The sequence below is a fragment of the Phyllobates terribilis genome, unplaced genomic scaffold (assembly GCF_046119375.1).
Source record: "Phyllobates terribilis strain yellow unplaced genomic scaffold, ASM4611937v1 Scaffold_364__1_contigs__length_1914224, whole genome shotgun sequence".
Lineage (NCBI taxonomy): Eukaryota > Metazoa > Chordata > Amphibia > Anura > Dendrobatidae > Phyllobates > Phyllobates terribilis.
In genome coordinates, this window is record NW_027363124.1 from 1,597,091 (window position 1) to 1,614,997 (window position 17,907).

The 17,907-nt window shown below is 42.5% G+C and overlaps 1 protein-coding gene across 1 annotated transcript in view; it reads right to left on the reverse strand.

The window, feature by feature from the left end:
• Nucleotides 1-663: 663 nt before the first annotated feature.
• The window catches only part of LOC141222887 (uncharacterized), a 69,044-nt gene continuing 51,800 nt past the window's right edge, over nucleotides 664-17,907 (reverse strand). Inside the window, exon 14 of the mRNA XM_073666720.1 lies at nucleotides 664-1,256. Coding sequence (XP_073522821.1) covers nucleotides 727-1,256 — 530 coding nt within the window. The 3' untranslated portion in view covers nucleotides 664-726. The remainder of the gene's footprint in view (nucleotides 1,257-17,907) is intronic.

Here is a 17,907-nt window from a genome sequence, read left to right on the forward strand (position 1 = left end):
ATATATATTATTCTAGTGTGGATCTGGATTTACTGTTATCTACTAGCAGCACGGATTTTCCACTTTTCTTTCCTTTCCACATACTACTGGTTTGGGCCAGATCCTGGACCATCTGGGTCAAATTTGCCACGTGATCACAGAGTGTACAAACTGGATCCATTGGTGGGGAAAAAAAAGTATCGGCCAGACGTAATGTCACTCATGGACAGGCAGTGAGACACGGTAGTCAAACATTCTGAGGTCAGATACCAAGAAAGCACATAGAAAACTAAAGTGAAAAGACAAAGGTGAAGTCAAGTCATGATCTGAGGTCATAATACCAGGAAGATAGCGGATCAGAGCAAATAGGTTAGACAAAGAAATTGTCAGAACTACGTCCAAGGTCAGACAGCAAAGGATAAACAATCAGAGCATTGAAATACAAGACAAACCACTGAGCAGATGGTAAGTCTGGCAGAGGTCTGAGAATGACAGCTCAGCTAAGTAACTGGGTAATCACCTGGAACAGGGAACACCTGAAAGAAGCTCAGCACCTCTCAGACTCAGATTGGACAGCTGAGCTGTCCATCAAAGCATCGACAGCTGAGCACACCCCTGCACCAGAATGGACGACTGAGGTGTCAGTCACAGCATCCAAGACACTCTGAGCGGAGGAATGGTGACACTCTGATTTTTATTAAGCTGATGTTTATTAAGAGTTGATTATAGTGTAAAACATTTCCCACATTAAGAACATGAAAAAGGCTTCTCTCCTGCGTGACTGCTCTGGTGATTAAGAAGAGAGGATCTCTTCACAAAACATTTTCCACATTCTGAACAGGAAAAAGGCTTCTCCCCTGTGTGGGTTCTATGGTGGTTAACCAAACCTGATTTCTGGTTAAAACATTTCCCACATTCTGAACAGGAAAAAGGCTTCTCCCCTGTGTGGGTTCTCTGGTGCTTAATCAAATCTGATTTCTGGTTAAAACATTTCCCACATTCTGAACATGAATACGGCTTCTCCCCTGTGTGAGTTCTTTGGTGTAAAATAAGATTCCATTTATGGTTAAAATATTTCCCACATTCTGAACAGGAAAAAGTCTTCTCCCCTGTGTGGTTTCTCTGGTGACTAACAAAAACAGATTTCCGGTTAAAACATTTCCCACATTCTGAACAAGAAAATGGCTTCTCTCCTGTGTGAATTCTCTGGTGAATAACAAGATCTGATTTCTGTTTAAAACATTTCCCACATTCTGAACAGGAAAAAGGCTTCTCACATGTGTGACTTCTCTGGTGACTAACTAAATATGATTTCCATAAAAAACATTTTCCACATTCTGAACAAGAAAATGGCTTTGCAACTGTGTGGGTTCTCAGGTGACTAACAAGATCTGATTTCTGGTTAAGACTTTTCCTACACTTGGAAAAAGAAAATCTATTCTCTTCTGTGTGGATTTTTTGATGTTTAAGAAAAGATTTTTCAAGGGGAAAACTATTTCCATATTCTGAATGTGATAATGGCTTCTTTGCTTTAGGAGCAGTTAGTTTTTTAATGCTTATTCTGTGACTTTGATTTTCCTTAGTAGTTGGTAATGAATCAGAAGACAGGACCTGTTTCATAGGATCAGATGACAGATCTTTGCTGTGAAGGGATGATGGTATATCTGGAATAATGGCATTCACTTCAATTGTATCCTGTGTGATCTCAAGATCATCTGATTTAAAAATTGAAGATGTCAGCTGTCCCTCTGATCTCCTGGTACAGTCATCTGCCAAGAATAAAACCAATTATTACTTTTGAATAAAATATCCTTGAGTTTTATATTTTTGAGCATTTCTACTTAAACTGTCTGCAAGTTATGTAGAAAACTGAATTATTCACCAAGACAATGACAGTTCACAGTCTAATAGAAAACCTCATAGCATGAACCAGTGGAGTGTGGTGTCCAACTGATTGTTCATTCTGCCTCCCAAATATGGAATAAAAAGCCACCAAACAATGTTATGTAGGCGAAAATAATACCAATAAAAACTTCTACTCCTCTCACAAAAAACAAGTCCCCACTCAGGTCCATCATCTGTCAATGGAATAACAGAGGTTTCCACATTATTAGTGGCTCAAAGGCTCTTGAAAAGCAACATGGCTTCCATAAACCAATCCAGCAAAATCCGCTCTCCCAAAGTCAGATCTCCCCCTCACTTCTGAGCCTTGCAGTGTGTCCAAACCACATTTATCATCCATGTATTTGGCATTACTATAGTGAGAAGAACCCACTTCATTTACGGTGTATGTCTCCTGGAGCACAATCTGGGCACAATGTGTTGGGTAATAAAATGGCAAATGTGCAATTTTCACTCTCTAACATCCACTGCGTGCTAATTTACAGAAAGAGAATGTGGAGTCAAAATAGTCACTACTCCTATAGATTAATTCACTGATGGTTACAATTTCCAAAATGGAGTCACCTTGTGGGGATTTCTACTGCTCTGGTTTTCTGACATTTTGTCATATTAGGGCTTCTGTAAATGGTGTGTCCCATCTCCTTTGGGAACTACTCCTGCAACGTCTGCTTCTGTAACCAGGAGCCGCCTTATTCATTCTGCAGGCGGTGATGGTGATGGAAGAGACGTCGGAACCAGAAGCCCTGGGCGGTGCAGGCTCTGGTCAAGGTGCCTGGGACCTGTAGTACCATCCAGTCTGGCAGTATGGGTGTGTGCTGTCCAGCTGGAGTAATCTGCTCCCTGCTTCAGCCAATTTGGAAAGCACAGCACCCTACTAAAGCTGGAAGCATATTGCCGGAATCTGCCAGATCCAGCCTTGTTCTCCTCTGGGTCAGTCCTCTGTGCTCAGCTCCCGGCTTGTGTATTTGTTTCTGTTGTGACCTCGGCCCGTTTACTGACTACTCTTGTGTCTTCTAATTTTGTATTTTCTCTGCCCTCCTGGTTCTGACCCGGCTACCAGACTATTCTTCTTCCCATCTCACAGCACAGAACAGCCTGTAAAGTTAGACCTTGGGCATTTGGAAGAGACAATGGAGACCTTCTTTTAAAGACTACCAGGGAGTTGCAGACTCACATAAGTGAGGCAGGACAATCCCACCCCAAATTATACAAAACGAGAAACTGTAAACAAATAGAATAAAAAAAAATATGCTACATCTCCAATAAGAACTTATGTATGAGGGGAGAGCTCCAACACTAAATGGGAGTTAAACTCATTTATGGTGGACCATTGGAGCTACTATGAGTCCTGACTATAAGAGTAGAGAAACTATTAGCGCCTCCATTTCAGGAGAGATTGTGCAGTAATCTGTATTCCTTAGGATTGAAAGCATAATGTAATTTATGACGTTGAGCAAATTCATGAAACCAGGGCTGGAGCCATGCCAGCACATCTCCTGCAGACGTGAATAAATGTATATTACAGCCATCAGCCACGCACAGCTTAGAGATATATCATGGCACAGATGTAATGCTTTCTGTATAGTTTATCACAATCCTGTTTGAAGTTAGTTGGTTTGAAAAGAAATTGAAAAGTCAGGATAAAGGGAAACTCTGTTGTTATTGTACAGAAATTCACACTTGGCCTCACTGCACATTTAATGTTGTCGATCATAAAAGTGACGTTTGGCCAGAAAGACTGGACCTGGTCTTGTAGGGACCATATGAGCACATTCAGCAGCACAGAAGGGAGAGAAGGTAGATTCATCCAATAAGATATCAGGGATCTAGGAAGCCAACAGCATCATTACCCTCCACTTTCTCTTAGAGGCCATTATAATTTTTCTTCAAGTGATTTTCTAACGTAGATCACACGGTCTTGATTGAAAATAAAGGCAAAATAGTCTAACATCAAACGCAAAACAACCCTTTTTCCTAAAAGATAATCTTTAATAATCACAACATGACACATACAACATGAAAAAAGTGCCCATAAAAAAAGTGACTTAGTGCAGGTAGTTTTTTTTTAGATCCAGTCATCCTGCAGAGAGCTCTCTCTCTGCAAAGTGATTTATGCATTTAAGGTTTTTTCAAATTGAAACCTCACACTAATATATTGCATATCCAGTGGCAAAAAAAATCTGTTTATCGCCTCTGGCGGGGGTGTGGGGGAAGGGACCGCATAGGGTTAGTATCTAAAAAAAAACTACCTGCACTAAGTCACTTTTTTATGGGCACTTTTTTCATGTTGTATGTGTCATGTTGTGATTATTAAAGATTATCTTTTAGGAAAAAGGGTTGTTTTGCGTTAGACGATTTTCTAACATGTCAGCATATTCTACATACGCTGTCATTTGGCTTTGTATTTTACTTACAGATCTGGGCAGGTAACGGTCAGCATCTTCTAATCCCAGGGGGTAGGTGGATCCTCCAGGTTGTAAGTTCTCTAGAAAAGGGCTTTCCCAATTCACAAAGTAATTTGAACATTTTCAGATGGAGGAGAATGTTGTGGTCTAGCGGTAAAATGGTGATCACACGATTGTGATACAACTGGACTACACCACCGATAAAGCAGCCACAGCCGGTGACTGAGAAGAATCTGTGACTTCTCTGTATTCAGTGGTTACTACTCACCTGGGTAGTCATATGTAGGAATCTCCTCTTTACACCGCTCATCACCCCTCACATATGTCTCTGTAGTATTAATATGGGTCAGATCTTCACCCTGAAACAAATATTGTAAAAGTCACAGACAGAAGGAGAAGTCCGATCTATGATCAGCTCTAATCCATCTCCAAAGTTCTCACACAAGACCTTCACAACCATTTATACATTATAGGTGAGATCTCATGATACTTTCTCTCCATGTACCTGATGATTCTGAGGAACATTGGGGTCTTCTTGTTTACAGTCCTGTGGAAGAAGAGGACGGGGACATCTCTCTGGTGTTGTCCTCTTACTGGATACATCTGGAGGAAACACATACAGGGACTGAATTCATTCTTTACATACAGATAATTACAGATCGTGTGTATTTAATCTTGTCTATTACCATCCATCATGACGTCCTTGTACAGATCTTTGTGTCCTTCTAAATACTCCCACTCCTCCATGGAGAAATAGACAGCGACATCCTGACACCTTATAGGAACCTGACACATACAATGATACTGTCACCCCCCGATCCCTTCATAGCGTTACTGTATAATTTCCCAGCAGTGTCACCTCTCCAGTCAGCAGCTCAATCATCTTGTAGGTGAGTTCTAGGATCTTCTGGTCATTGATGTCCTCATGTACCAGGGGGTGAGGTGGATATCCTGTGTTTGGACTCAGGGATCTTCCCCATCCCTCAGACACAGGGACCTGACAGTGCTCACTAGAGGTCTTCTTCACTACTGTGTAATCCTGGTTATGGAGAGACACATTAATAAATCTCACTCCAGACATTTCCAGAGTCCTCACCTCTCCAGTTCTGTCCATCTGTTATTCCCATAGATAAGAATGATGTAATGTGACGTCATCAGAATCTCTCACCTCTCCAGTAAGTCGGAAGAGGATCTCTAGGGTGAGGTATAATATTTTCTCTGCCATCTTGTCTCTGTCCATATCCATCTTTGGTAAATCATGAAAATTCTCTTCTATAGAAGATCTTCACTGAGAGGATCTGATATTGTAGAGACCTGAATGAGAAGAAGATGAGCCGATGTAACATCATAAAAACCCTGTGTAATAATACATTACTGGAGACAATGAGGAGATTTATTATTTTACAGTATTTAGTTTTCTTCTTTACACTTAGTAATAAAACCTATATATTTTTGGCCACAGAAGATCAGCAGTTTCTTCCTCGGAATCTGCAGCTGAATAAGTTTCTCACGAGATGGTGGTTTGATGGTTATTACGAGATGGTTGTTTGTTCTCGGCCCGACCCTTTCACAACTCCTGTCTCCTAGTTTAATCGCAAGAGAAACACATAACGAGAACCTGGCTTACACCTCTGGGTTTTCACAAATGCGGCATTGATAAATGTCTACCATGTAAATATGCCGAACACAAGAAATAGATTTAATCACATTAAATAAAACATTTCATTACACAATGCATCACCTGCAGCAGAGAATTTGTAGTATATTGTATTCAGTGTCTGGAGTGTAATGTCAGATATGTCGGCTGCACCTCCCGTAAATAAGGCAGAGAATTAATGAGCACATAGGAGACCCCACTAATCCCGCGGCCATTAACCCCTCCAATATTTCCACACATTTCCTAAGAGAACACAACGGTGACTTCAAGAACTTTCAGTTTTGTGGCATTGAAAGGGTAAATCGTTCAGGTGGAGGGGAGATGGCGGAGGAGCATTGCTGAACCGTGAAGCTTCCTGGACACTGAGGGTAAATCCATCGTACCGGAGGGTATAAAGAGAAGGACGGATCTGATCTTACATTACCAGACCGGTGAAGGGGCCATATTGTGATGACTGTAAGATGATTGTGTTTCATCATTGTCTTTCTTTGTATAACATCTATTACATCTATTAATGCCGCCATTCATCCTGTGCACAGGAGCGGCTGCTCCAGAGACATTTACAGTGGTGTTCAAAAGTCCTGCATAGGTATAGGATAAATTGATTTTTCAAGTTTTAAACGTTTTCTGTCGAATATCTTCGATGCTAATATGACATATTATATATGGTTTTGTTCAGAATTCAATTTTGCATTCTCTCCCTGTAATATTTTTAGTTTTTGAAGCAGTTTTGCCTGAAATTATTGCAACAATATGGGAATTGAAAGCACAACTAAATATTGTACAGCTTCAGATTCAAAATTAGCCAATCACAGATGAGGTTCTTGTGACCAATCATAACCTGGATATGGCAGCCAATCACATTCCATTACATTGCATCACATCCGCTGCTTTGTTTGTTTTATCTGTTGGTCTATCTAGTGAATCATACTGTAGAGCTTTATGATGGGAGCCTTCAGATTTTTGTCAGCGGAGGATCGTGTGCGAGTTGTGGTGCTACATGAAGAGGGTTATACTGGCCCCCAGATCGCAAGGAAGGTCGGCTGTAATCAGAGTACAGTCGTAAGAATTTTGCAGAAACATAAGCAGCTTGGAATTACCCAGGACAGGCCCAGATCTAGTCAGCCCAGAAAGTCAACTAAAAGGGAGGATAGAGTACTGATAAGAACATCCCTTGCCAATCGAAAGCTCACCTCTGCTCAGCTTCTGCGAGAATGGCAAGAAAAGTGCAATATTGAGGTATCAACATCAACTGTTAGGAAGAGATGTTTGAAAGCAGGATTGAGAGGGTGCAAGGCCCGAAAGAAGCCATTGATGACAGCCATACAAAGACAAAGGCAAGAACTGTGGGCGTTGAAATATTCAAAATGGAGGAAGGAGGAGTGGGAAAAAGTGCTATTTAGTGATGAAAGCACTTTTTGCATTTTAGGAAATGATGGCAAGTCTTATGTGAGAAGGTTTCCACATGAAGAGTACAAGCCAGAGTATTTGAGCTTCTCTGTGAAACATCCGATGAAAGTAATGGTCTGGGGCTGTATGGATGCCAATGGTGTTGGAAGGCTTCATATTGTGGAGGGTATGGTTAATGCAAAAAAATACATAGACATCCTTAATAAGAAAATGCTGCCTTCTGCTCAACACCTGTTTTCAGGGGATTATATCTTCCAGGATGATAATGCTCCTTGTCACAGAGCTAAGACAGTAACGGAATGGAAAAAAAAGAACAAGATGGCTACTATTGACTGGCCAGCCTAGTCCCCGGACCTCAATCCAATTGAAAATTTGTGGCACAAGGTATCAATAGAGATATCTAAAAAACAGCCAAGGACCAAGAGAGAGTTGATTGAGTCTCTGATACAGGCCTGGAACCACATCATCACTCTTGAACATCTGCAGAAGCTTGTTCACTCAATGCCACAGAGATGCAAGTTGGTGCTCAAGAGCAAAGGCTGGCCAATAAAGTATTAGAAGCTAAAGATGCACTCAAAAGGCCCTTTTCAGGACTCTGAATTAAATAAAATATAATAAATCTTAAAAAGTAAAATTTAAGTCTGTGTGAACTTGCATTGGAAGTTAATGAACTTAGAAACCTGTTCACCATTCTACACACTGTACTGGTGTATGTATGGTTATGCTGTAAAAAAATTATCAAAAATGCGCATACCATAACAATTTATACACTTGGGACATTCAAAAATGAGTATGGCATACAATAAGAGATTACAAAAACATATATGTTCCACCAGTTTCACTGTAGAGATGCAGAAGTATGAAATATATAGTTTTCTTCATGCCTATGCAGGACTTTTGAACACCACTTGTATATCCTGCTTGGGTTTCATTCTTACCTTTGGTTCTGGGTAAGAAGTATCACTCCGAAACGCGTCACCTCCACCTTAATTCTCTCTGGATTCTTTCCTCCAATGTTCTGATGACGTCCCATCATTATTGTGATATAAGGTTATAAAATGAAGGAATAAAAGTTTTATGTTATTTGAGGTCCTGGATCGTCCCCTATGTGTGGACGGTTATCACTACTATCTACATTACTGTGCTGGAACTAGGAGAGAAATAATGGCGTTGTGTGAGGACTTCTCTGGGCTTCTGTCCTTCATCCTGCAGTCGTCTGAATGGATCTAATGTGGACGGGAACCAGCTAAGCCGCATTCTGTCCACAGCTGTTACCTCACTGTTCACACCACACAGAGACCCCAAAAGAGTCTCCGTGCTGAAGGGGTTAATGCCCCCTGCGCCCAGTAATGGGGGGTCTCCACATACCTCCACCTGCAGAGCCGCCACCATATATATGGCCGTTCTGTGCACACAGGACCTGTGATGAGGTCACAGGAGGGGAGGAGTCAGGGGTCACATGATCAGGGGCCTCAGTGGATGCACAGTGTGAACTGTGCGGCTCCTGTACAGTGATATCCGGAGTGAAGACGCTACATGGAGACGTCTCCGCAGTCAGTGACATTTCCGGCATTATTTGCCCCTCACTACTGGCACAATTACCCCGCGCCGCCTTTTCTACAGTTTTATGTGTGGAATGTAACGTGGGATTTTCTCTGCTTGGAGACAAATATACGACACATGAGGTGATTATTACCAGTTACCTTAATAGACTATATTCAGAAGAGTCTGGCTAAGGGTTCGTTCACATCAGCGGATTATAAATCGCTCTGATGTTCATCCCGAATAATTGGACAAGGGTCATGCGAGTGTGCGATGTTTTTCTCGCCTGCATCCATATACAATGCGTTATTAACATCGTCTTTTACTGACTATAATCCTCTATGTGACATAAAGCTGGTTTACAAAATGAAGAAAACAATCTTATATACAGATATCGATAGAAAGATGTTAGAGATATGATAGATAACAGATAGATGTCCTGCAGATATATCATTTCACAACCCCCTATATATTATAAATTTGCATCCTTTAGAGCCTTTCATCTGGAATTAAAGGGAGTTGAGCCTTGTTTAACCTAATAAATAATAAAAAAAAAACAACATGGGGTCTCCCTATTTTTTTGTAACCAGCAAAGGTAAAGGAGACAGCTGAGAGCTGATATTATCAAGTTGGGAAGGTCCCTGGTTATTGGGCCCTCCCCAGCCTAAAAATACCAACTCATAGCCACCCCAGAAGTGGCCCATCACATGAGATGCCCCAATTATGGCTTTTTGCCTTTGCTCTTCCCTATTGCCCAGATGCATTGACAATTGATGTAAAGTATCTTGGGGTTAATGTCAGCTGTGGATTGTCAAAACTCACAGCTGGCATCAAACCCTGGTGATAGTAATGGAGAGGTGTCTATCAGACAACCCCATTACTGACCCAGTAATCAAAAATAAAAACACCCACGAAAAAATACTTAATTTGAATGAACACTCCCCAACACTTTTCCTGGTTCACTAATTTATTAAACCCCCCCCAAAAAAGCATGCAGGTGGTCCAACGTAGTCCACCTAATCCGATGATGATGGACATTTCCGCCATATATGTAATACAGACCAGTCTGCACCACCACACCGCCAGCACAAGTCCGAAGATGCTACGTAGCATAGTGTGACAATGGTACCATCTAGATAGAATCTTATCGTTTTTCTCCTGGGCACGGCAAGTAATAGATAATTTGTGGGAGAGTATGAATGTTTTTTGCCTATCCTTCTCTGAAATTTGATGACACAATTCCTTCTCCCAACCCTAGTAAAGGGTAGAGGGTCATTGCTGGTATCCATTTGTGTTGCTTTGTGTATGCAAGATAGAAGTTTAGTACAAGGACCTACTTGAGTGATTAAGGGTTCAAACAGAGTGAGTTCATCCTTTATACTACAAACATGTGAGAATTTATAAATGACCTGAGCTGGAAATAAGCCAGGCAGGATAGACTCCTAATTGGAAAGGAGCCGCGAAGTTCTATAAAGGAAGGAAAAGAGCCTGATCCCATGAGAATGTGTCTCAATCTAACCCCATCAGATCAGTCCCAGATTAGAAATGAGTCTGTACCTTAAGCAGAGGGAAAATCTGGGTTGCCAAACAAGGGCGTTAATGGACCCAACCTACGTGGTATAGACGATGAGATTAAGACTTGATCCCATGTTTTCAAAAAGTGTTGAGTGGGTATTGGTAATTGTTTAGTTTGTACATGTATTTAGTCAGTCAATCCAAGGTAGAGATGTGAGTATCCACGGATAGAGGTCCCCTTCCAGTTTCACCCATTGCTTATGTTCAACAGACGTGAACCAGTCCACTGCTCTCATAAGAATCAAAGATTGATGGTAATTTTTTTAGGTCAGGCATACAAGTACCCCACTTTATTTTTTGGAACATCACAATATTTTAAAACGAATCCTAGACCTCAACATTCCCCATACTACCTAATAGCGTTGTTGAGATGTGTGTAAAAGGTCTGAGGAATGCAGACAAGAACGGTCTGGAATATATAAAGAAGTTTTGGCAAAATGTCCATTTTATCACATAAATACAACCAAACCAGGACAAGGGTTTGAAGTTATAATTCATTAAATTTTGAAGAGTTTGTTCAAAGACAGTGATATAATTTAAACTACACAGATCATCCATGTTGCCTGGAATTTGTGTACTGAGGTACTTAGATGTGTCTTTCTGCCACTTAAAGGGAAAGTTAAAAATTAGCTGTTGTCTTATGTTATTGCTTCTGATTAAGAGTAGTTGACTTTAAAATCGCTTACTTGGCCAAATTCTTCGAATTCCTTTAGTATAGAAGGTAATTAGATAATTGGGTTTGAAAACAGAGCAACAAGTCATCTGCGTATAGAGCTAGTTTATAGTGATGTGAGTCTATAGTAACTCCACTAATATCTGGATTTTTTTCTAATGCTACCGCGAAATGTTCCATCACCAATGTGTATAGGAGAGGTGATAAGGGACAATCTTGCTTTGTCTCATTTTTAATAGAAAATGTGTTATATAGAAGGCCGTTTACCCTATCGCTTTAGGGTCAGTGTAGAAGGATAGAATTTTAGATAACAAGAAAGAGCCCAACCCAATTTTTCGTAAGGTGCTCTTCAAGAAAGTCCAGTGCATTCTGGCAAACACTTTTTCAGCGTCCACAGAAACAAGACACATTCGGATCCCCTGTTTTTTTTGCATGTGAAACTAACAATGTTTTATCTGTATTATCACGCACTTCTCTACCCTTAACAAAGCCAACCTGATCGCTGCTAACAATTGAGGGTAGGTAGTGGGAGAGCCATGGTGCAATTATATTAGAGAATATTTTGATGTATATATTAATGAAATTGGATGAACATTAGGGCATTTAGTTCTTTTCCAGGCTTTGATAAAACTGTTATGTGAGCCTCAAGTGATTGGGGGACAAAGGGGGAGTCTTCTGAGATATTATTGAACACTAATGGTAATAACAGAGGTGCAAACATGTTATAAAATCTATTATTGAATCCATCTGCCCCAGGGCTCTTCCCGATAGGGAATGATTTAATGGCCTCTCCTATCTGTTGTTCAGTGAAAGCTTTGTCTAGTATCTCCTGCTCAGGGGTCTGTAAGGAAGGAACGGCAGTGTCCTAATATATTTGTCAATTTTTGTTTCAAGAAAATTAGGTGGCATGTCACGGTATTTTCCATGAATATTATGTAGTGAGCTATAACAGCAATGAAATGCGTCAGCTATGTCAGTGGGGTTATGAATTTATAGCAGTCGTGCTCCTTTTGTTTTGGATACATACAGCTCTGGCAAAAATGAAGAGACCACTGCAAAATTTTCAGTTTCTCTGATTTTTCTCTTTATAGGTATATTTTTGAGTAAAATGTACATTGTTGTTTTAGTCTATAAACTACTGACAACAGGTCTCCGAAATTCAAAGCTAAAAATTTGTATTTATTTGCAGCAAATGATAAAGCGTCAAAATACTAAAAAATAAACAAGTGTTTTCAGACTTCAAATTACTCATGTTTTAAGTGTGAAATCAATATTTGGTGGACTAACCATGATTTTTAATCACAGCTTCCATGCGTCTTGCCATGCTTTCCACCAGTCTTTCCATGCTTTCCAATAGAAAACTGTTCAGTGGTCTCTTCATTTTTGCCGGAGCCGTATGTCCTTTGCATCCGTGGATGTAACTTCCTTGTCAATGAGAGACCACATTTATCTGTGAATTCATACGAGTACCTTCACATGCGATCTTGATATTTTGTATACGTTTGATCTATTAAAGACCTTCGCTCCTTTCTTTTTTTCAATCAGATCATTTTTATTTAACAAAAGAAAAACCAACATTTTGTTTTTGTCATATAAACTTTGTGCCCAAAAAAATAAAAATAAAGAAAAACCAGTAAACAATACAACAACCGGTTTACAATGATATAAATCCCAATATTGCTCTATAGTACAATGTTTTGGAATAGTAATTTTACATTTGTACATAAATATCTGAATACTTCCTGACGGCTTTTTTTTCCCTATTGGGACATCAAAAGAAAAAGAATATATCTAAGAAGGGGCAATTGTGTGGACTGAGACAATTATTATTTGCTGACACCTTAGGTATAAGGATTAGTGTTGATCGAGCACTAAAATGCTCGGGTGCTTGAAGCTCGGGCCGAGCTCACTGTGATACTCAGGTGCTCGACCCGAGCAACGAGCCCAATGTTAGTCTATGGGAGACCCGAGCATTTTTGCGGCGGCACCCCTGGCAGTCTTTTAAAAGCCTAACAAGTGCCCAAAACGATAGTGACAGTGCTCAAATGACATGGGGACAGCATGGGGATCGCCCCAGGAAGCATTTCTGACCCCCAGGTCACTGCTGTCAACAACGTGGTCAGAGGTATTAAGCCACTTTTACGGGCTCACAATAAAACCTTCAAAAACGAAACTGAAACTGCTTTCCTGTGAAATATGTTAAGGAATTTCCTTTCCAGGGTAAAGACTTGTGTATAAGGTAAAATAAATAACCAAAAAACAAAATACTCCTCCACACCTTGGGCTATGTTCACAAGTAGCATTTTTTATGCGTTTTTGCACTTTTGTATTGCTTTCAACCGTGACAAATGCATTCACCGGGAAATGTCATTTTAACATTTTACAACCTTATCTGGCCATGTGGTGTGTGACACATGCATACAGTGCTGAAAAGACATGGGAACAGCATGGGGAAGACCCCTGGAAGCATCTCTGACACCCAGGTCACTGCCTAAAAGTGTGCCAATCAGAAGTCATCCTTGCCGCATCAGAAGATGCAGACTTGCAACTATCCCCGTGCAAGTTCTTGTCCCAGGGCACTGTTCAATTGTACCTCCCCCATTCCTTGCAATGCAAGCGCAAATGTGCAGCCAACCACCCACCCAACAGCAGGCTGCAATACCATACTGCTTGCTTGCACTTGAAATTGGGCCTTTTAGGCATGTGGAGGCAGAATCTGGCCACCACGTCATGGCTGCGTTAGCGGCCTGGAATCCATACTCAGTCCCCAGCCGCTCGGCGGCCGGGTGTCCACATTCGGTCCCCAGCCGCCAGGGGGCGGCCCGGTGTCCATACTCGGTCCCCAGCCACCCCACGGCCGAGTGTCCACTCACGGTCCCCTGCCGCCTGGGGGCAGCCGGGTGTCCATAAACAGTCCCCAGCCGCCCCTATTTCTCCTTGGAAAATCCCACACACACTTTTCTTAGCCCGGCCTGCTTTAGGGCAGCATTGGACGAGCCCACCAGAGAACCAGACTCCTCCGGTGGGCCCTGGCTTCTCCATCAGGGAAGTTGAGAGTGCCAAGGTGAGGACCATGATGATGATGATAGAAGTTAGCATCTGCTTTGTTTTCTTTTAATGCAAGCGCATGTATGTAGTAGCGGCTAGGCCTGAGGTGGTCAGCGTTTTGGTGCATATCCTACCTCCTCCGAGGATTGCTGGATGTTTTCCTGCTACTATCCCAGTTCTATGACTCCCGTTAAAACAAATCTTCAGGTGATAAATTATGGATGAGGTGGTGGCAAAGGAGAAAGAGCAGGAGGAACAGGGACCATTCACATCAATATCAGGCCAGTCAAGCACATATGTCTTGTAGGATATGTTTCTGTAACAAAAGGAGCGGTTCGGCTACACAGTTATAGGGCATACAGTGAGTGCAATGCCTACCAAAAATTTTTAGGCACTCCAATGCCCCTTGGAAATGACATAGAGGTCAGAGGGCCTTAACTAAACCGTTTTTTTTAATTTATAGCAACTGGGTCTCCTGTACACTGTTGGCCTAAGCAGTGAATAGAAGGCTTTCCAAAAATTATGAGGAACTGCAATGCCCCTTGAAACAGACGTGGATTACAACGTACTAAAAACCTTCTACCCATTATTGGGGAGTGGGTCTCCCATAGTTTTCGCCTTTGCATTGAAAAGCAATGCCCGTTGGAAGAGTCGTGGAGGTTAGAGGTAATTAAAAACAACATTTCAATGCCCCTTGGAAGAGCTGTGGAGTTCAGAGTGGCTTAAGAAGACTCTTTTAATGCCCCTTTGAAGAGACGTGGAGGTCACAGTAGCTTAACAAGATGGTTTTAATGCAACGGAAAAGACGTGGAGGTCCCAGTAGCTTAACAAAATGGTTTGAATGCCCCTTGAAAGAGACGTGGAGGTCACAGTACCTTAACAAGACGGTTTGAATGACCCTTGGAAGAGACGTGGAGGTCACAGTAGCTTAACAAGACGGTTTTAATGCCCCTTACAAGAGCCATACAGTACAGCATCTTAAAAATATTATTCCCATTATTGGGGAGTGGGTCTCCCATGGTATTTGCTTATGCCTTCCAAGCAAAAGCTGCCAAAAATTAGGACGGAGAAACTTGCAATGCCCCTTACAAGAGCCATGCAGTACAGCATATTACAAACATTATTCCCATTATTGGGGAGTGGGTCTCCCATAGTATTTGCTTATGCCTTCCAAGCAAAAGCTGCCAAAAATTAGGACGGAGGAACTTGCAATGCCCCTTACAAGAGCCAAGCAGTACAGCATATTACAAACATTATTCCCATTATTGGGGAGTTGGTCTCCCATAGTATTTGCTTATGCCTTCCAAGCAAAAGCTGCCAAAAATTAGGACGGAGGAACTTGCAATGCCCCTTACAAGAGCCATGCAGTACAGCATATTACAAACATTATTCCCATTATTGGGGAGGGGGTCTCCCATAGTATTTGCTTATGCCTTCCAAGCAAAAGCTGCCAAAAATTAGGAGGAAATGCAATGCCCGTTCGAAGAGTCGTGGAAGTTAGAGTTAATTAAAAACAACATTTCAATGCCCCTTGGAAGAGCTGTGGAGTTCAGAGTGGTTTAACAAGACGCTTTTAATGCCCCTCGGAAAAGTGGTGGAGGTCCCAGTAGCTTAACAAGACGCATTTAATGCCCCTCGGAAAAGTGGTGGAGGTCCCAGTAGCTTAACAAGACGCTTTTAATGCCCCTCGGAAAAGTGGTGGAGGTCACAGTAGCTTAATAAGACGCTTTTAATGCCCCTCGGAAAAATGGTGGCGGTCCCAATGCTTAACAAGACGTTTTTAATGCCCCTCGGAAAAGTGGTGGAGGTCACAGTAGCTTAACAAGAGGCTTTTAATGCCCCTCGGAAAAGTGGTGGAGGTCACAGTAGCTTAACAAGACGCTTTTAATGCCCCTCGGAAAAGTGGTGGAGGTCGCAGTAGCTTAACAAGACGCTTTTAATGCCCCTTACAAGAGCCATACAGTACAGCATCTTAAAAATATTATTCCCATTATTGGGGAGTGGGTCTCCCACAGTCTTTGCTTATGCCTTCCAAGCAAAAGGTGACAAAAATAAGGACGGAGGAACTTTCAATAATGGCAACACGGACCATGGTCACCCTGGTGCTATAGTGGTGGTGGAGGCTGAGGATAATGAGAAGAACATAAAACAGCCGAAATGAGGAAGCGTATACCCATGTGTGGGTGTGAAGCGGTGCATGTGAATACACCTCCCAAAATAACACAGTGGATTTGACTTTATGTTACTCTGCTGTCATTTGGTGGTGATGAGAAGTCTGGCCCAATCCAGCCCTTGTTCATTTTGATAAGGGTCAGCTTGTCAGCTAACAGGCAAGTGCGCTTATCAGTTATAATTCCCCCAGCGGCACTAAAAACACGCTCCGATAACATGCTAGCGGCAGGGCAGGCCAGGACCTCCAAGGCGTACAGAGCGAATTCATTCCAAGTGTCCAGCTTGGATACCCAATAATTAAAAGGCACAGAGGAATCACAGAGGACGCTGGTACGGTCAGCAAGGTACTCCCTCACCATCTTTTGAAACTTTCCACTCCTTGTGAGAGTACCCCGCGTCTCAGGGCCTGTAAGCTGGGCGGGTCTCAGAAAACTGTCCCGGAACGTTGACAGTGTTCCCCTGCCTCTGCTGGATTGGAGTTGCCTCTCTCTCGCTTGTATGCCTTGGTTGGTCAACGAACTGTGACCTCTGCCGCTAGCATGTTCAGATGGGAATTTTTTTAACAGTTCTGCAGCAAGGGCCTTCTGGTACTGCCCCATTTTTGTAGACCTCTCCACCTCAGGAATTATTGAGTGAATGTTCTCCTTGTAGCGGGGGTCTAAAAGTGTCACCAACCAGTAATGACTGTCACCCAACATTTTAACAACGCGAGGGTCACAGTTAAGGCAGCGTAACATAAAGTCAGCCATGCGTGCCAGGCTGGTAACGGGCAAGACTTCCATGTCCTCACCAAGATGACGACAGACCATGCTCTCCTCCTCCTCCCCTGTCCTCAGGCCACCCACGCTGAACCGACGGTATGACAGTTGTACAGGTACTACCATCTACAGCGCATGATACAAGCTCCTGTTCTTCCTCCTCCTCCTCCTTTCCCTCATTGTCCCCCAATGCACATTGGGATGAGATGAGGCTGGGCTGTGTGTAATCGACCGCTACGGCTTCTTGATCCATCTCATCATACTCTGGCTGCAATGCCTCCTCTTTAATTCTCTGCAGAGAGCGTTGCAAAAGACAGACAAGTGGAATGCTGACGCTAATGATGGCATCATCGCCACTCACCATCTTGGTGGACTCCTCAAAGTTTGTCAAGATGGTACATATGTCAGACATCCAGGTCCACTCCTGAGGTCTTATGTGTGGAGTCTGAACTGAATATCGACGGCCTTGTTGCAACTGGTACTCCAAAACTGCTCTCTTCTGCTCACAAATCCTTTGCAACATGTGGAGGGTAGAGTACCAACGTGTGGGGACATCACACACCAGTCGGTGTGACGGATGCTGCAAACGCTGCTGCAACACAGCAAGGGCGGCGGAAGCTGTAGCCGACTTGCGAAAATGAGCTGACAGGTGGTGTACTTTGACGAGCAGATCTGGCAACTCGGGGTACGATTTAAGAAACTGCTGAAACACGAGGTTAAGCACATGAGCCAGGCATGGTACGTGTGTGATCTCGCCTCGCCTCAGAGCCGCCACCAGGTTACGAC